Below are 20,858 nucleotides of genomic sequence, written 5' to 3'. Positions count from 1 at the left end.
AGGAGCGTTATGAGGCAGCTTCTTATTCCCGATGGAGAGCAAAAACAAACAAAAACACCGTTACTTCTTTAGATTCAGCTTGAAGCATTGCTGTGAAAGCGTGTGTGACCTCTACAGATTATATTTCTGTATCTTGTGTGTTTTTGAAAGTGTGTATTCAGTTTACGGTCCATACAGCGCCTGTGATTGTGTCCTGAGCTGCTCTACTCTAACGTGTTTGCTCAGAGATATCTCCTCCATTCAGCAGCTGTTGGATGTAAAAAGATGAAACAATGGCCCAGTCATAAAAGTTTGTTTTCCATGGTTGCTTTATTGAATTTCAGGGTTAATTAGGAAGTCTGTTTGAGCTGTGATCTCCTCAGGAGAGGCCCGAGAACAAAAACAGTCCAACTAAGAGAGAAATCACAGAGCCGGTCTGATGTTTGAAACTCTTTTATTCAGAAAGAATTTATTTAATAACGGCGTTTAATTCTGAGAGAAAAGCTCAAACAATTAGTTTTTTTTGAAAAAGATTTAAACTGAAGAGACTTTCAACTGTCATACAATGGCTTTCTTTGTTTTAATGCATCATTTAAAGACATCACAGCACAAAGAGCAGCTGAATATTTAATATTTTCATCTGCAGAGACGATAGAAACACCGTCAGGGTGTTTTGTGGCAGATCCATTTCCTGTTTGAAAACGGACGCCAAAATCGAGGGAGAAATTCTTGTGACGCCATTTTTTTGTTTTTGACAAAACGTGGAAGAAACGAAAAGCAGGCAGTTTCCTTGTAAAAAAAAAAAAAAAACATAAAGTAAAAATGTGGCCCACTGGGGGAGATGAACATTTCAAAATAAAAGCCCTCATGCCAACATTCAAGCCATCCAAGCCAACATTTACCTATTAGACTGATTGTTTATTTTTTGCTCTTTTATTCATTTATTGTGTACACACACTAATAAAAAGCCTTTCCAGCAAACAGTACAAACATTAAATGAAAATTTGACTCCTACTGTGTACATGGATAAAAACCTCAAGCAGTCCAGGCTTATTTATTTCTATTTGTTCATTTTCCTGCCTGCTTTGTTGTGTCAAAATTAGATGTGCATATATTAAAAAAAGTAATAATAATCATGATTAGAACCATAATGACAATGTACTATGGCCACCCTAGAAAAATGAAAAATAATTGCAGAACAAAAGGCATTTTTTAAAAAAGAAAATCCGTATATTTGAGATTATAAAGTTGTATTTTATATTTAATCTGAAAAAATAACCACTCTTATCAAAGAAACAAATATTTTCATTGGTCTAGTAAATAGCCATTAAAGCCTGAAAACACAAATTATAGCCAGAAAAATTCTATACTTTTTTAACTGAAATGTTCATTTCATTTTCTACTGAAATCCCAAAAATCCAAATTTCTATAAAATTTAACATATATTTTTTGTATCTCATTTGATACATTAGGTGTTTTTGGTTACTGATAATCCATTTGAGGGCATTTTTATCATTTTTCAGATTGTATTCAAAAGTTTGTTTTTTAGTAATTTATAATCATAATGATTAGATAGAGGTAACATAAAAGTATATATCAAATATGGTACAACAGACTTTAAGGGGTTAAAAATATAAATCCATTTTGTTAAAATGGGTCAAAAATTTCTAAAGTGAGTTGATGGGGGCAAAAAATGGTAGAAAAGAGGGTAACATTTGATTTTAAAAAAGCAGGAATGGGTTAACCTGACACCCCAGATGGATGTGTTTCACACATAGGAAACGTTTGAGAAAAGGCAGAGGATTTGAAAAAAACTCAGTGTGTGATTGGATGAACGTTCTGTCTATCACATCTCTACGGGCCAATAAGAGCAACAAAACACGTGACATAGCAGTTATTGAGCTGCACGTGCGCAGCTACTAAGGAATAATGTAACACATGGTGACTATAGACATGTCAGTACTCGACTTCTGTCATTTTTGAAAAGAAAAAAACTCACTGCTGTTCTTTGTTCTTCTTATAACAAAGAAATGTTGTCAAGTTCTGATAAAACTGGCGCTTTAGCAGCATCCACGCTAATCTCTTCCTCCATAACTGCACCAGCTCTTGCTGCTGCTTGTTAACGTCACGACTCTGCTGCGCCTGAAAGTGCTGCCCCTCGTTGCTGATTGGTCCTGTCACTTTCTAATCGGGCCCAAACGTTTCAGACGGGTGCTTAACAAGATGGATTTGCAAGTGAAAAACAAGGAAACGAGTGTGTCCATCTGCTTTGCAAGGTTAGGAATGGGTTAGAAGTGGTAGAAATTAGATTAAAGTGGCAAAAACAGGCATACAAAGTGGTAAAAGGAAATTAAAAAGTGGCTGAAATGGCTCTAAATTGGCATAAATTGATAGAAATTTGGTGAAATGGGATAAAAAAATTGATATAAACTGGCAACAAAAGGGTTAGCAGAGACAGAAAATGGCAGGAGGTGGTAGAAATAAGTTAAACTGGCAAAAATGGGCCTATCAGAAAGTGAAATATGGTTAGAATCGGCAAAAATGGGCATGAAACATGGTTAAAAGAGGTTAATAGTAGCAATAATGGGTTAACAGAAGCAACATTAGGCATTAAGTGGAGAGAATTGGTTTGAAAGTGGCAAAAAGTGGCAAAAAAAGCAGTGGAAAGGGTTTAAAATGGACAAAAATGGGTTTTAAGTATCAAAAATATGTGCTGGTGTAAAGTGGCAACAGTGTTAACAGTGTTAACAGGACCTCTCAGTGTCTCATGACCCCAATGTTGAGAACCACTGGTCTGGGGCCCCACTGTGAGCCCTGAACATAAAACCACCACCAGTCAGTCTACTTCCCCGCTTGACTCAGCCTCTCTTTGCACATCAGCATACTGATATCTACAAAAATCCGATATCTCTATTCCTTAAATACACTTGTGTAAATTATCTGAGTGTTTTGTCCTCTCCAGTAGGGGGCGGCGCACTGATAACATTATCCTGTTCCAGGTTTAACACATGACTATAAAGATTTGTTATAACATTGGCAAAGTTGGAGTAATAATGTGACATAAAGGAGGATGCTGAAGTAGAGCAGGCTACAAACAATGCAGTACTCTGTTGCAGAGAGGAGGAGGAGGAGGAAGTCTTCATATTTGTAGTCAGTATTAGTGAGTACCCAGATCCGAGCACTGGTTCTCCGAAAACTAGAGGTGTATCGGTGCTAAATTGTCTTTAAAACAGCAGAGATCGCATCATTTGAAACTCATGGCCTGGAAAAGCACGGATCGTTCTGCCGACCTTAACATTGCAGTGTGATTTGGACAAACTGTATCTGACAAAAAGAAGGAGTATAAACCAGTTCAGGGTTTCAGCCGGTGTGGAAGCGATGTAGGCAGCTCGGATCAAATGGATGTCAGCGAACTCACCTTCAGATCACCAAATACATTTCCACTCCTACACCACTCTCTCTCTCCTGGGGAGCTCAGAAACACAGCTATAAAAAGACAGGACAGAGAACACAGGAGTTTGACTTTCTTCTTCAATAATGAGCGGGATCTTCCTTTAAACGGTTGTTAAAATCAAAGATAACGGCGTGAAAACGTCAGAGAGAAGAGAAGCATACCTGCTCCTCTGACTCACTCTCCAGGGTTTCTTTCTTTCTCTCTTTTCTCCTCCTGTCTGTTTCTTTTCTCTCCTTCCTCTCGGTAGCCGGAGGGATTTTTGCTGTTGGGATGCCGTACTGTCATGCTCTGTCACCTTGACATGTGCGGTTGAGGGGATGATGGTGCTGTGCTTTTTTCTTTTTTCTTTTTTACAGAAAGTAGGACGATGCAACCTGAATGGTGCTCACAAAGCTCTGCAGCCTTTTCTGTTTGCTTTATAGAGAAGGAATCAAAGCCTCTCCACCAACAATCACCTTCTTTAATATCTAAATGTGGAGCATTTACTGATTTCACCCTCTCTGTATCTGTCTCTAGAACGTGCTCTAACTAGGGATGCATGCCAGATATTAGCTTTAAAAGTTAAATATAGTTTTGGCAGATATGAACATTCCTACATATCTGCAATTTAAATCACATATCTGCCTGAAATATCGGCAAATGAACTAGAGGCCCAACATGAGCCCTTAACATTTTAAATGAAGCTCCAAACAGCTACCAGACCGTCTGCTTCCCTGCTCCTCTCTCAGCTCTGCTTGACTCAGCCTCTCTTTACACAGGAGAATTAGAGAAGATAAGATTATAATTGATCCCCAGAGGGGAAATTCTGTCAACGCAGCAACACAACAAAGGAGAAAGGTGGTAATAGACAATAGAATCTGAATAAGAATAAGCAACATAAATGAAAACAAAAAACAAAATTTAATATGAAAGGATAGCCGGTATGTACTGTTAACATTTTTGCAGAGCAAATGAAGTGACGCACCTCTGTAGAGTGACATAGTTAACTTCTTACAAGCTAATTACATACAGAGCAGTGATTTGACACGAATATGTGGTAGTGCAAAAATAGTCCAATCAGAATGATCTGTTATATGTGCAGAATGGAGGAGGACAGAATTAAACAAAGATATACAGAAAAACACAGCACTTTGACGCGTGAGCATCAATATCACTCTGGAATATTTATGAAAAATAAGTGTGGTTAAGGAGCAGAATATAATATAATATAATATAATATAATAAAGATGTACTACTACTACTACTACTACTACTACTAATAATATTCCAAAATAATATTATATTTTATAATAGATCATATTATAATAATAAATGACGATATATATATTATCATATGATGTAATGTTTTATAATACAGTATAATAGAATATAACATAATATGATATAATAATATAATGTGATATTATATAATTCAATATACAATAGCAAAATATTACAAAATACAATATAATTTTGTATTAAGTGATATATTTTATTTTATATAAAATACAATATAATATTTTATATTATAATTTAATAAAATATAATTTAATATAAAATAAAGCCTGTTATTTTTACAAAAACAGTGTGTGTTAACCAAAACCAATAAAAAGAATTATAACACAGAAATGTTGGACCACTGAAAGTATGAGCATGTACAACTCTCACTACTTGGTTGGGGCTCCTTTTTCATGAATTACTGCAGCAATGAAGTGTAGCATGGAGGCGATCAGTCTGTGGCACTGCTGAGGAGTTATGAAGCCCAGGCTGCTCTGATAGTGGCCTTCAGCTCTTCTGTGTTGTCTCTCATCTTCCTCTTCACTAAACCCCACAGATTCTCTATGGGGTTTAGATCAGGTGAATTTGTAGGCCAATCAAGCACAGGGGTAACATGGTCTGGAGACCGGGTGTTGGTACTTTTGGCAGTGTGGGCAGGTGCCAAATCCTGCTGGAAAGTGAAATCAGCATCTTCATAAAGCTGGCCAGCAGATGGAAGCATGAAGTGCTCTAAAACTTCCTGGTAGACGGCTGCACTGACCTTTTGACCTGATGTTTATCAGGACACGTTGGATAAAAACTTGTGTTGTTGCCACTAATCAAGAAAATGCTTCTCCATCTTTTCCTATCAGCTCCATGGCTGAGTTTGTTGTGCTTCCTCCTTTGGTCAGCTTGCTTCCTGTTAGCTATCATTCCGTTCTGCATAAATGATCTCAGAGAGTATGTTTGGCTGTTCCCCCCACACAACAGGATTTTGATTGAACATTTTGAACATGTGTAATATTTACAATCTCAAGTTGAAGCAGCTTTGATCGTCTTCTGAGCAGATTTGGGAGGGAGAAATCCCTCTTTTAACACACCCTAATCTCTCAGGATAATCTTAAGAACCATCAGGTCATTAGTAAATGTATAGTTACTCCTATAGTGAGACATTACTGAGCTGAATTTGTGAATCTAGTTTCTTAAAATTGGAACACATGAGAACACGGCTGAACGAGAGTGAATCTCTTCACTCCTGTGTCAGATAAATTCAGTGAAGGTGTAGGGATCTCTTGATCATTCTGTTTTTACTCTCCTCATGTAGATCCCATGTTCCTCAGCTCCTCACCGTTTTCCTTCAGGAGCTACCAAACACCTTGAACTGTTATTTTTAACCAGCCCTCTCTGTTTTATATAGGTTAGAGCTCTTATACCGGCGACAGCTCCTTGTTGTGTTGCCTCGCAACCGCCAGATGTTACAGTCGCTTCAGCGTTTGATCTGCGAGCTCTCTGCTGACTGATGAAGCTCACTGCTGCAGTTGGGGACTGAAAGCGGGAAAACAGTGAATCTGTGATAAAGATAAAGTTTTCTGCATGTATTAATAGATTATGTCACAGTCTGTGAGGAGAACACTGTTTTAGGATGTTGTTTTTTAGCAGGAAAACAAGATATTTTTCCACCAGGATTTAGTTTCATCATGTAGACCTGCAAAACTTTACCTTTGGTTCAGCACTGAACTTGAGACTAAAGACTTAAGACTCAAAGTAGATCACCTGACATGAAGTTTGAACTGGCGTCTGCTGGTTATTTTTGATGCTAGCTCTTGCAGCTGTATTTTCTGGTGATTGTGTCTCTTTGTAAAGTCATCAGAAAGTCGTATGGTGCAGCTTTTATTTGGTCCTGCAGTGTACTTTTAGCATGCATTGGCTTTCTTTTGGTTGCATGCTTATACCTGTGCACACTAAAAGTATTTACTGTTTACCAAATCCATCAGTGAGACTCTAAATGTGTGAGGATTTTTGGAGGGGAGTCGTATTCTCTGACATTTGGTTCAGAGAGATAAAGCTGTTATCTGTCGACTTGTCTTTTAAACATCCGATGCCTTCACTCCTCTGCTGAAAGTTTATTCATGCCAGATGGATGAAAAAGACGGTTGAGCTAAAAGGAGACATGTCTGTGTAGGTAAAGGTCCAACACTTTCTAGATGTTTAGAATGAATAAGATTTAGATTGGGATTGTCGTGATCATTCCCTCTTTCCATTTGTGTATCTGATTTTTGTTGGGGGAGGTATCCTTTCCTCAGGAAAGGGTCATTGTCAGGAAATCTTTATTTAAAAAGTTGACAAAGTGCCCTCTTTGGTGCCCTTTTGGTGGACTAAATGGGATTAAGTGTCCTTTTAGTGGGCTCAAGTTGACAAAGTGCACTCTTTGATGCCCTCTAAGTGGACATTGCTTGACAGAGTGCCCTCTGTGGTGCCCTCATAGTGGTCTAAAGTTGACAAAGTGCCCTCTTCTATGACTAAATTTGACAAATAGTCCTCTTCTGTGCTTCCAAGTGGACAACCATTGATGAGGTGCCCATAACAGTGCCCTGTCAGTTGACTAAAGTGCATAAAATGCCTTCCTTGTGGACTCAAGCTGACAAAGTGCCCTGTCACATGCCCTTAAAATTGACAAAAGTTGACAGAGTGGCCTCTTTGGTGTCCCCTTTGTAGACAAAAGTGACAAATTTCCCTCTTTGGTGTCTGTTACGCACCCATCTAGGGGGAAGGTGCCTAACATAATATAAGTAGAAAATGTAAATGTTTTTTTCCCAGTCCCCAAACTAACAGTCAGAATCTAAAGAAGTATTACAACGTTTATTTACAATATTTTAAATTAAACAGGCCACTCAATTGGCTATAAATTCAAACAAAAGACTGGATTCAAACTAAGGAGGCGATCTAGCACTAAAAAGTAAAAAATATCCAAAAAAAATAACACAGTTACCAGAAGGAACTAACTAAGAATACAAAACACAATCAAAGCTACTGCTAAACTATTCTGAAATGCAAAGAAACACAGTTAACTCTAGGGTTTTGGAGGCTGGGAGCAAACAAGGGGATGCTGCTGTCAGTCAGGCTCTTCGTCAGCTGCAGGCCGCTGTATTTTAAAGAGTGGAGAGCCAATCAGCGCCGCGTCTCTTTACCGCCACCCTAGCGACCAATTACGCATCACCACCTGTAGACAACAAAGATCCACTCACACGACAGACCACACACTCACGAACACATGGGACGAACAGAAGACTCACTCTCACATGAAACAAGACAAAGATCCACCCAGCAACAGAGCACTCACTCCTACACAAAAGAACAGAACAAACTACAAAACACAGCGATACAAAAACTCAACAAAATACGGCCACAGCCGTAACAGTGCCCTTTTTGTGGACTAGAGTGGATAAAGTGTACTCTTAGTGCACTCAAGTTGACAAAGTGCACTCTTTGATGCCCTCTTAAGGGACAAAAGGGACAAATTTTATTCATTGATGCCCTCCAAGTGGACATTCCTTGACAAAGTGCCCTTTATGGTGCCCTCATAGTGGTCAAAGGTTGGCAAAGTGCCCGTTTTGGTGCCCTGTTTGAGAAAAAACATTGGACAAATAGTTTCTTTGGTGCCCTCTGAGTGGACAAAGGTGACAAATTTCCCTCTTCGGTGCTTCTAAGTGGACATCAATGACGAAGTGCCTCGTCCCCTGTTATCAGACTAAAGTGAATAAAGTGCTGTCTTTGTGAACTCAAGTGGACAAAGTACCCTTTTACATGCCCTTGATATTGATCAAAGTTGACAAAATGCCCTCTTCAGTGCCCTTTTGGTGGACTTAAGTTGACAAATTTCCCTCTATAGTGCCCTCATAGTGGTTAAAACTCTGCAACATGCCCATTTTGATGACCTGTTAGTGGATTAAATTGGACAAATAGTCCTCTTTGTTACCCTCTTAATGGACAAAAGTGACAAATTTCCCTCTTAGGTGCCTCCAAGTTGACATACATTGACAAAATGCCCCTGTTTAAGCCCCGTTAGTTGACTTAACTGGATAAAGTGCCATCTTTGTAGATCCAAGTGGACAAAGTGCCCTCTTTGTAGATTCAAGTTGACAAAGTGCCCTCTTACATGAACTTGAAATTGTCAAAAGTTGACAAAATGCCTTGTTTGGTGCCCTTTTGGTGGACTAGAGTGGAAAAAGTGCCCTCTTAGTGGACTCAAGTTGACAAAGTGCCCTCTTTGATGACCTCTGAGTAGACAAGGTGACAAATTTCCCTCTTCGATGCCTCCAAGTTGACATACATTGATTAAGTACCCTCATTTTGGCCTTGTTTATTGACTTATGTGGATAAAGTGCCCTCATTGTGGACACAAGTGGACAGTACCCTCTCACATGCCCTTGGAATAGACATAAGTTGACAAAGCGCCCTCTTATTGGACAAAAGTGACAAATTTCCCCCCTCGATGTCTCCAGCTGGACGTATGTTGACAGAGTGCTCTCTTTGGTGCCCTATTGGTAGACTAAAGTGGATAAAGTGCCCTTTTTGGTGCCCTGTAATTGGCATAAATTTGACAATATACCCTCTTGTGTGCAGTGGGAATGTACAAATGTTGACATCATGCCCTTTTAGATGCCCTCTTATTGGACAAAAGTTTACAAAGTGTCCTCTTAGGTGTCTTGGGAATGGAAAAAAGTTGACTTAAGTCTCCTCTTAGTGGACAAAAGGGACAAATTTCCCTCTTTGGTTCCAGTGACAGTTGGATCATGAAAACATAGAATTAAAAGTTTTTAATCTAAAACGGTCAGACTTTTCTGTGGGCATTCTCCCTCATGCTCTGGGTGATTTAAACCATTGCACATCTTGCAAACAATGTTTCTTAACCTCATACTGATCTTAGAACAGACTGACCCTGTTTCATTCATCCATCCATCCATTTTCTATACCCCTTATTCCATTCAGGGTCGGGGATGGGCTGGAGCCTATCCCAGCTGTCATTGGGCGAGAGGCAGGGTACACCCTGGACTGGTCGCCAGTCAATCGCAGGGCTGACATATAGAGACAGACAACACATAGAAACAGACAACCAGGCAACCAGGATCAATTAACCTAATGAGCATGTTTTTGGTCATGGGAGGAAGCCGGAGTACCCGGAGAGAACCCACGCGTGCACAGGGAGAACATGCAAACTCCGCACAGAAAGGCCCTGTTCGGGAAGCGAACCAGCAACCTTCTTGCTGTGAGGCAACAACACTAACCACTGCGCCACCGTCATCACTCTGGGATTTAGATTTAGTGTTTTGTGATGTTTATTTGATGGGATGTGGTTATAAATGCAACTGAAACTAACTGCTACTACTCCAGCTGTCATTATTAGTGAGAACTGGAGGAAAAAAGGAAGTCTATTTCTCTGCTTCCACCTGCAACGACGGGTAAACGGCACATCCAGGCTGTTTGATAAATAACACACACATCACTGCAGGCGAGGAATGAATCAGAAAGACGCCTTGGAGGCTCTGAGATCGGACAAAAACAGAGAGAGTTCAGGAAGTTTACGAGCAAGGAAGAAGAAGACGGGGGAGAGGAGTGAATGGAGGAGAGGGAGGAGAAGAAAGAAGGTGAGGCAGAGAAGAGTCAGACGAGTTCAGCTTTTGATTCCACGTTTGTAGGTTCGCTGTAAAAGCCTGCGGGCGTTTTTTACTCAGCCTGAGACTGCACGCCGCTGAGCCAGACAGCAGGATGAGATAAGGAGAGACAAATGCTGAGACGGAGAGTAGGAGAGGTGTTTACTTCAGCCGGCGTTTCTGTCACAGGCTGCATGAAAGGTTCGCACTTTGAAGAGAAAATGACTTCACTTTCTTTGGCTTGTTTTTCCTCCCGTCACATCTATCCAAGGAGACGCTTTACATTCAGTCACTCGCGGAGAAAACCAGCTTTTATTGCTGTATCCAAGCTGCAAAAACAGCTTCAGTTATCTGTAAACATCACCGGTTTTATGCTAAAAATCTCGCTTGTCTTTTTTACTTGCAGTGGAAAGTTTTTTACCCAGAAAACAGGTGAAACGGGGGATGGAGACGCTGCGACCTGAAGAGTCTGCAGGTTTCTTTTCAGACCTCTGCATCAGCTCGCTGCACTCAGAGCTGCTGCGAAATTGCTCTTATAGGCCAGATTTCAGCACAAATAGAGCACATTTCACCCTCACAGATGCACATATTTGTAATTTTTTTAAAAGGAAAGTTTATTCAGAATCATATTTTTGTACCCAAAGGCAAGGTGACGAGCTTTAAAGAGCTCACACGCAGATGAATAAAACCAACCAAAACAAATAAATCTTCAAGAAAAAGCATGTAGATATAATTAAAATAGCAGAAGGGCAAACAGTAAGTAGAAATAAAAAAACAAACTTTCTCAAGTACATTTATCTGAATTATTAACACACTAAGTTGTCTTGTTCTTGCTGAGGGGTCGCTGCCAAAAGGGGATGTATAACCTTTTCAAATGATTGTATTTAATATAAGTCACACCTTAGGATCCTTTTAAAGGAAGATGTCTTCACATTAAATCTAAATAACATCATATATACAGAATAAATAACACTGACTCCATCAGTGCTTATGTTCACACAAGAAAATACATTTTGCTTTTGTTTTCGGAGCCAAGAAAACTAATGGCAAGTTTTATCATAAAAGTAGAAAACCAGCACCTTCATTTCAAAGTCAAATAAAGCAACCAGGAGGAAACAGAATATATAATGTATAATAAATGTGCTGTAAAAGCTTTATAGTTATGCAGGAAGATGCCAGAAGATTCACAAAGAGAGATAGCAATGGAAAAAAACACAGTCATGTGATCTTACAAACCCCTGGTAGGTTTTTACTTTTGACTTACACTCCTTCAAATAAAGGCAGTACTATATTCACAGGCAATATTTTATCAAACCTTAGTGTCCGCTAATATCAGTCTATGGCAGGAGGAGGAATGTTTTTGAATGTTTCTTTAATACCAAAAATGTTAAATGTACATATAGGGCTGCACAATGAAATGGAATTTTATCATCATCACAATATGAGCTTTTGCAGTGAACACATCACATTATCAGTCTTCATTTATTGCAAAATAAGGATATTTTTAAGCAAACATTCAAACAAATTCAATCCAGCTATCAGCCACCCTCAGAGTCACTGCTGCAAGTTTAGTGGTGAAAAATGCTAAAAATAGCTTGATTTCATATGGATTCACAGGAAATTTGCTTCACACATCTATAAGTAAAGCTAAGATGGATCTTTAGCATGAGTTTATCTATCACGCTTCATATCATGATCACTACATAAAAAGATGATATCCCATCTAATTTTTTCTTTAAATATTGCAGGCTTAAAACTGAAGCAGCATGTACCATGTGAATTATAGGCTCAGTTTCCTGTTCTTAGCTGACAGGAGTAGCCCCTGTGTGGTCCTCTGCTGCTGTAGTTAGGGATGGGTACCGAATTCGGTACGTAAAATCAAACAGTACCATGTTTCGGTACCTAAACGCCTCCATGTGACTTGAAGAGAGTGGAAGAGTAGTCAATTTTCCATGCCTGACACGAATGCAGCATTGCACGTCATGATGACGTCTGTAGCAGGTATGGGAATCTGCACCGTACCGATTCAGATGTGATCTGCTTCAAGGTTCCACCTACTGTGCATTCAGAGATGGTATTCTGCGAGTCTCGAGCCAGTCTGCCCATTCTCCTCTGACATCAACAAGGCATTTTCATCCACACAACTGCTGCTTACTGGATATCTTCCTTTTTTCAGACCACCTAGAGATGGTTGTGCGTGAAATTCCCAGTAGATGGGCAGTTTCTGAAATACTCAGACCATCAACCATGCCACGTTTAAAGTCACGTAAATCCTTTCTTCCTCATTCTGATGCTCGGTTTGAACTCAATCAAGGCGTCTTGACCACGCCTAAATGCATTAAGCTGCTGCCATGTGATTGGCTGATTTGCTTTTTGTGTTTATGTTTGTGTTTATTTGAATAGTTTTTACTTTTTTAACCACTTATTGTACTGTTTTGTTGATTGAAGCAAACTTTATTCGTCGAAGTCTATTGTTTGCCATATGTGTGTATCTACTTATGCTACTTTCTTGGCCAGGGCTTCTCTGCAAAAGAGATTTTTGTATGATAACTGGTATATTCTGGTTAAATAAGGGTTTGATACTTTAAAAAATCCCAATTAGATAACTCGATGAGAGGGAAAAACTTTATAAGAAAGAAAAGAGGGTAAACTAAATAAGGATAGCAGGAGGAAAATGTAAATCACCCTCATTTAAATCGTCTTTTTCTTTAAGTTAGTATAGGAAGAAGCAAAGTTCTGTTTGAGATTGAAACTCAGACTTGGTAAACATCGAGGTAGTCTAGGAGTTTTTAAAGTTCAGATCTTCTAAAGAATGAGCAAAACAAACTGTTGAAGGACGATGCTTTCATCATTTTGTTGCTTCTCTGAAACGTGTGACAGCACAACATTTGGCGGTTAATCTGTGGACAGAGCCGAGTCTTCACAGGATCAGGCGTGTGTGACAGCGAGGCACAAGGGGGCACGAGTTCACCCTCGTACATAGACTGTTTAGTACGGCAAAAACAAAGAAGCAGATTTGAGCTGCAGTGAGGAGGAGAAAAACTCTGTTATATGCTGTCTGCTGTTTTGATCTCGTTAACGGTCGACTGCTGCATTCAGAGCTAATTGGAGGACGGATGAAAAGACGGCAGAGTGAAACCGAACGGATGAAGTAATGAGGCGGGCGGAGGAGGGACGGGGGAAAGTCGTCTGCACCTTCAGATACGAGGATATTCAAGGATACAAAGGTGTGGACGACTTTCTAAAGGACACAGTCTCAGAGTTTAAGTTTTACAACACCGCAAGAAGCGAATTCTAGAGATAAAGCTGCTGATTTGAAGGAAAGAGGAGGTGTCATTACCAGGGGTGTAATGGTTCACAGATGTCATGGTTCGGTACTGTTCGGTTCATTAATGAAAACAGAAAAGATCCCAGATTTAAAATGGTAGATGTCCCTCACTTGCATGGCTAATATTAGTGCAGCCAATACATTTTTTACTTGTTGGAAATAAACATTTAAATCAGCCAAAAGATAAACAATCAGAAGATAAACATCTCCTCTAGATGGGCCGATGTCTGTCAAGGTTAAATCAATGCATCGGTGCATCACTACTCCACTGCCGTCTCATTTTTCTACATCCATTCTATCATTGTGTCTTTCTCACCATCCTGGACATCTGAGCTCCTGCTAGCTGCTATATCTGTAACTCCTGTCTGTGTTTGTGTTTCAGGAGGAAGCAGCCAAACCAAAGATCGTGTCCTCGCAGAGATTGTCTCCAAAGTGGTGTTTCCTTGACTGTAAGTACCTTTTCCTTTCCTTACCTTTCTCATTTGCTTTTCTTACCTCAGCTCTATGTTTTTAGGTCAAGTGTGCAAGTAAAAAACACATTTATGGTACAGAGAACCTCGGGCATTAATTAGGATCTTAAAGAAAATAAATTGATATTATTACACGTTTCCTGTAAGGCCGTTGTGCACTCTAATGGTAGCAGAATTCAGCTCTTAATCGTCAGTCTCAATAATGAGAGTCGGTAAATCAGCTATTTTCCAGTGATTCCTGACATGATCTCAGTGGCTCAGCTTTAAGAAGTATTCATTAACTTCCATTGCTGCCGCCACTGTTTCTTAACTATGTAAAGTAACTGTCCTTTTTGCAGTTAAATTGATGAAATTCGGTGATGGTTGGAATGTCTCCAGTGGATTTTAGGACAGGTGATACCTATGCCAGGGAATTTCTTAATATTCCTAGACACTTTACACACTTGGACAAAATTGTTGGTATCCTTCCGTTAAAAAAAAAAAAAGAAAAGAAAAGAAATGACTTAAAAGTAAAAGTGTTGATTAATAAAAATTCACCAAGAAGTGACAAATGAAAATCAGACATTGCTTTTGAATTGTGGTTCAACAGAATCCTTTTAAAAAACAAACTCATGAAACTGGCCTGGACTAAATTGATGGTACCCTAGAAAAAACTGAAAAGAATGTAACTATAGGGACATGTTAAACTTAGGTGTGTCCTGTATTTAGCATCACAGGTGTCTTCAAACTTGTAATCAGTCAGTCTACCTATATAAAGGGTGAAAAGTAGTCACTGTGCTGTTTGGTATCATGGTGTGTACCACACTGAACATGGAGCACAGAAAGCTAAGGAGAGAGTTGTCCCAAGAGATTAGAGAGACAATGATAGACCAGCGTGTTAAAGGTAATGGATATAAGACCATCTCCAAGCAGCTTTGATGTTCCTGTGACTGCAGTTGACCATAGTATTCAGAAGTTTAAGATCCATAGGACTGACCTTCCTGGACGAGACAGAATATACTAAAAATAGCCCAGAACAACTACCAAAGAGATTAGAGGTGAACTCCAAGGTCAAGGTACATCAGTGTCAAAATATGCCATCCATGGCCGTTGGAGACAAAGTGGACTAAATGGAAGATGACCGGGGAAGTCTCCACTGTTGAAAGCTGATCACAAAAAAGCCAGACTGGAATTTGCCAAAATGCATACTGACAAGCCACAAAGCTTCTGAGAGAATATCATTTAGACAGATGAGACAAAACTGGAGCTTTTGGCATCAGCTCTGTGTTCACAGATGCAAAAATAAAGTGTCCAAAGAGAAGAAGACTGTAGCTTCTGTGACACATGGAGGAGTCTCAGTTCTGTTCTGGGGCTGCTTTGCTGCATCTGGCACGGGGGATCTTGAATCTGTGCACGGTACAGTGAACCATTTTTCTCACCATTATTTGCCACTTTTTATCAATTTTTGCACAATGTGGACCATTTTTTGCCTCTTTTTACTCACATATGCCACTCTAGCAACCTTGCAAAGCAGATGGATTCGCCTGTTTCCATGTTTTTCACTGGCGAATCCATCTTGCAAAGCTCCTGTAGGAACCATTTGGGTCTGGTTAGAAAGTGACAGGACCAACAGGAGCAAGAGGCACTACTTTTGGGTGGGCCAGGGTCATGACGTAGCAACAAGAGGCCAGTGCAATTATGGCGGAAGAGATTTTTCCCTGTTTTCATCACTTTTCCCACCAATTTGTACCATTTTAAACATTTTTATGACTTCTAAACCAATTCTTGCCTCCGTCTGTCCATTGTTGCTTCTGTTGACCCTTTTATGCCAGTATTAACCCCTTTTTACCACTTTTTACTCCAATTTTTGGCTGACAGCCCTACATATGGCTCTACCTGTACACTGACTGACTGACTGACTTATTGAGTGATGCTACTTCCAAGGCCCTACCATAACAGAGTTGGGTTTGCCAGGTTAGCTGGGCCCCATGAAAGCTCTCCCCTTTTGGACGGCCTAGTCTCCACATGACTAGTCTTGAATGTTCATGGCTGTTCAACCACCTTCAGGTAAAGTGGGGTCCCTAGTCTTGACACCTTTATTTTGGGGTCGCCTGCTGAGAAGGTTGAGGAACCCTGTACCAACAATTTTGTCTATGTGTATTTATGTTTTCTTTCCCTTTTTTTCTCAAATAAACAAGAAAAATAAGCTCCGAATAAATGCATTTTTTAGTGTAGTTGCTTTTTTTGTTTAGTTCAGACAGACGTTGTTCAGTGCCAGTCCACCTTCTCTTCTCTCGCCGTTATTGATTAACGTGAACATCGTCCTTATTTTATCTCTAAACTGTAGATCTCGCCGTCAGCATCTCCAGCTGCGTCTTCCTGCAGAATTGATTTTTGTTTTCAAATGAACAGGAGATCAGAGAAGTGTGAGGTCAGGTCAGTTACATAATCAATGCATAGACATCCACTGTCGAATGAGTCAGATTTAAACAGCACATAAAGGAGACTTAATTGAAAGTTTAGATGCCTGGAGGAAAAACAGCCCACACAGTTTCATCTTGCTGTTGTTTCTTGATTTGCTAACAATCCCACTGCTCGCCGTGCAGGCACACACCGCCGCGTGTTTCCTAATACTGATAAACACATGGACACACACATTATTAAAGTTGCTGTGAGCTGCAGTGAAAACGTTCAGCCTGGGTTTGATTGAATGTTCGGGGCTTTGTTACAGATTCCTGTGGCTGCACTGTCTGCTGGAGAAGCTTTGTCTCAGTTTGATTTTATTTCAGGAGGATTATAGTAGAGGAAAAACACGCAGACCTGTAACATAAAAACATGCTCCTGAAGAACACTTCCATTGCATTGTGTTTGCTGCTGGAAGTCATGAATATTAATTTGATACAGCAGCAGCAGCAGCTTACCAAAAATATCACAGAGAAAAACCTGGCTCTTATGTAATGTTATGCATGCACTGACAACACACACAGCACACGCACACACCTCTGCGTGAGTCCTGGAGGAATTAAGGAGTCAAACAAAGAGAGCAAGCAGAAGAAAGAAGTGTTTGAAGTGATGTTTTTGTATTCATTTAAGGGGAAACTTGGCCCAATATTTGCATTTAAAGTCACGTAATAAACCAACATTATTTGATGAGAACAGAAATAAAACAATTTTAGCACCCAGCATCTTAAAATCCTTAGTCGTGATCTAATATTCAGATGCTTCCACATAACACACCTGCTCTCTCTGTCTAAATCCACGGATCCAGTATTCTCATGTCGTCCTCAAAGCCTATTTTTAGCCTTCTTTCAAACTTGTGTGCATAATAAGTCTTAAAGATTTACCTGCATACTGTATTTCTAAATTTAGTTTGCATTATTTTCACCTTCTTTTAGCTCCTGAAAAAATCTCTGCTACAATCGCTTTAGAGGTATAGGTACTATTCAAATATGTGAGGTAAAATACGGTAATACTGTTTCCTGGAGTATTTAAAACCACCATGGCATTACTTTATTACATTGATATAATGCATGGCTCTTGAGTGTGGATTTGTGGCACTTGTATGTCCAAATTTGAAATGTTTTTCCCCAGAAACCTTAAAAAAGAGACTTTGACCTCAGAAATTAACCTTTACAAGTCACATTAATCAGTTTGTTTCCCATGCTTATACATTAGGTGTTAATGGTCAAACTTATTGTTTTTTCTCTGTAAATTTCCATTGCCCATATGTACATTTTTGTCCCTTTTTTACCCTTTTTGTTACTTTTAATCAATTTCTGCTGCTTTCAGTCCACTTTTACCACTTCTGTTAGCCACTTTTCACTCATTTTTCTGCCACTTTTGCATCGTTACTGCCCTTTTTCATCAGTTTTAGCCTCTTTTATCCTAAATTTTTGCAGTTTCCCCCCTTTTTTGCCACTTATCACCCATTTAAAATGCCTTTGGCCATTAAATGCTACTTTCCCCCCATTTTCGCACTTTTGCCCATTTTAGTCACCATACACTCATTTTTTGCTGCATTTTTGACCACATGGAGCCCAATTTTTTGTGACTTTGCACCCATTTCTGCCACTTTTCACTCAGTTTTGTCCAGTTTATGCCTATTTCCCCCCTTTTCACTCATTTTTTGTCACTTTTTTGCTGCTTTTTGACCATTTCGCCACCTTTTTCTTATTTTTATTGCCAATTTAAGCCATTTTGCCACTTTTCACCGTTTAGATTGTGGCTCTTGCAAAAGCATTTTTCAACAACTTGGCTCTTTGGTTGAGCAGGGTTGAGTAATACTGCTTTATTACAATCACGAAGATGGCGCTGTGTAGTGTGTTCATGTTTATGATAAATGCCACAGGCAGAGTGAGGGGGTGGCTCATGGGGCCTAAGCCCCACATGTTTCCTCCAAAGCTCATCATCTCTCAGGTTTGTTAAAAATGTGTGGCTTATGAGTGTTATAATTAAATTCAAAATGAAGAAGAAATCTTGCATGCCTTTCATTTTCTGTTACTGGAACTGATTTTTCTTGTTTCGAGTCTCAAAAGATCTTACACAGCATTCCAAATTATTATGCAAAATGTTTTTCAGTTAAACCCACGGATGATATTGTATCTCAGGGCTCTTTGGACCACTGAAATCAATCTTAGACACCTGTGATAATTAGTTTGCCAGGTGAGCCCAATCAAAGGAAAACTACTAGGCTTGCAGTCGTGCATAAACCTACTATTCAGCCATCCCTAACCAATGCTCACAAGCAGAAACGTTGCAGTGGGCCCAGAAATACATGGAGACTCAATTTCAAACAGTCTTGTTGACTGATTAGTGCCATGCGACCCTGGATAGTCCAAATGGAGGAGTAGTGGATGGTTGGTTGATGGCCACTATGTCCCAACAAGGCTGTGACATCAGCAAGGAGGGGGCAGAGTCATGTTTTGGTAGGCCCCTTTAGGGTCCCTGAAGGTGTGAAAATGACCTCTGCAAAGTATAGAGAATTTCTGACTGACCACTTTCTTCCATAGTACAAAAAGAAGAACCGTGTCTTCCGTAGCAAAATGATCAGCATGACAAATCTGCAAGACAAATCTGCATGACAATGCACCATCTCCTCCTGTAAAGAATACCTCTGTGTCATTGGCTGCTATGGGCATAAAAGGAGAGAAACTCATGGTGTGGCCCCCATCCTCCCCTGACCTCAACCCTGTTGAGAACGTTTGGAGCATCCTCAAGCTAAAGATCTATGAGAGTGGGAGGCAGTTCACATCAAACAGTTGATGACTTGAAAATTCTATTGACTGTCATTTGCATCAACTATTAGGAAAATTGAAGAAGAATATCATTTGCATAACAATTTTGAACGCAGTGTAAAAGTCTAATGTTTGATTTTTAGGTATGTAGGAACCCTGATCTTGGAATAACAGGGCTGTGCAGTGAAAGTTACATCAGTGTCGAAACTTAAATTTGAACTACTCACATGCCTTAGCTTCATGAAACTTGTTGCTACTTTTGTCTGCTACCAAAAATGAAGGAGTTACAAAATCTTCCCCTCCTGGTGTGAAATCCCATTATTTAATGGTGTAGACTCAGACAGACAGTGAGGTGTTTCTGCTTCGTCTTGTTACTCTGCAGGTTGTCATATAGACAGGGTTTCTCAGAATAATTGCTGTAGCAGTGGAGGCTGAAACACATGAGCTATTTAATAATGATGGAGACAGTGTGTGAGAAATGTCTGCTGACTTTCAACAGCATGTTTTCTGTCACCACAGATACATTTCAATGTTTAAACTGTCTGTGTTTGTTTCTTTTAGCAACGACAGCGGATCGTTTCTACAGGATCGACCGAGCCCAGGTGAGTTTGTCTCATCCTCACTGGAGGTTATTTCTGTGTCCTGTCAGCGCTGGCTCTAAAAATATTCAATATGTGACCCGCTGGGGTCAGCTGTCATGAATACGCTCAGAAACACCTGTGAGACAAGGACACGCCACATAAAAGCACCAGTGCACCTACAGTACACCTGCTGATCTTCCCATAGGTCAGTTTCTGTTTTAATGATTAAAGGAACAACACGTAACATTTTTGGACTGAAATTTATACACGTATTAAAAGAAACTAAACCTATGCTATATATATTTGCCGTTATTTTTCATAGCAGTCACCGAGAGATGCACAGCTCTGCTACACCCACATTAATTTCTTTCTTCTTGATTTTAAATGAGCGCTCTATACAATAAAACATCATTCTATAAGCAGGGATTGTATTTATACAGCATAGGTAGGAATCAATAAGATTTAACAACAGAAATCATTTTTCAGGGTTTTTTTCCAACACAAAGTGAATGGCCCGCCACAGTCGTGATTTAATTATAACACCAATGCATGTATGCTGGAGCAGTAAAATCAGGGCTTTTTAACCCATTTTCACCAGTGTTTCTGCTCATTTATGCCACTTTTTCAACAATCAGGACATTTTTTTCTACATTTACCTCATTTTTGCCACCCTAGAATCACACTCTAATACTTTATCTGGCCATTTCTGCAACTTTTCTGCCATTTTTTACCATGTTTGGGCACTTTTTAACCACTTTGCACCATTTTCCATCCATTTTTGTACCTTTTTGCATTTCTGTAACACATTTTCCCTACGTTTTCCATTTTTCTGACTGTATGGTACTTTTGCCCTATTTTCACACTTTAAACTCACATTTTTCCCACTTCCTCACAATTTTCCACCCATCTTTCCCCCTTGTAACTTTTTTGGTAACACATTTTTGCC

At 39.6% G+C, this 20,858-nt stretch overlaps 1 protein-coding gene across 3 annotated transcripts in view; it reads left to right on the top strand.

Moving 5' to 3' along the window:
• LOC121506237 (diacylglycerol kinase zeta-like) overlaps positions 1–20,858 on the top strand; it is a 182,278-nt gene that overhangs the window by 116,068 nt on the left and 45,352 nt on the right. For all 3 annotated transcript variants that reach the window (XM_041781945.1, XM_041781944.1, XM_041781942.1), the window contains 2 exons: positions 14,031–14,097; positions 19,893–19,933. In XM_041781945.1, the coding sequence (XP_041637879.1) occupies positions 14,031–14,097; positions 19,893–19,933 (108 nt within the window). The remainder of the gene's footprint in view (positions 1–14,030; positions 14,098–19,892; positions 19,934–20,858) is intronic.

This window comes from Cheilinus undulatus, linkage group 24 (genome assembly GCF_018320785.1).
Source record: "Cheilinus undulatus linkage group 24, ASM1832078v1, whole genome shotgun sequence".
Taxonomy (NCBI): Eukaryota; Metazoa; Chordata; class Actinopteri; order Labriformes; family Labridae; genus Cheilinus; species Cheilinus undulatus.
The sequence above is the reverse complement of the archived record's forward strand: the minus strand, read 5'-3'. Positions and strand labels throughout refer to the sequence as shown.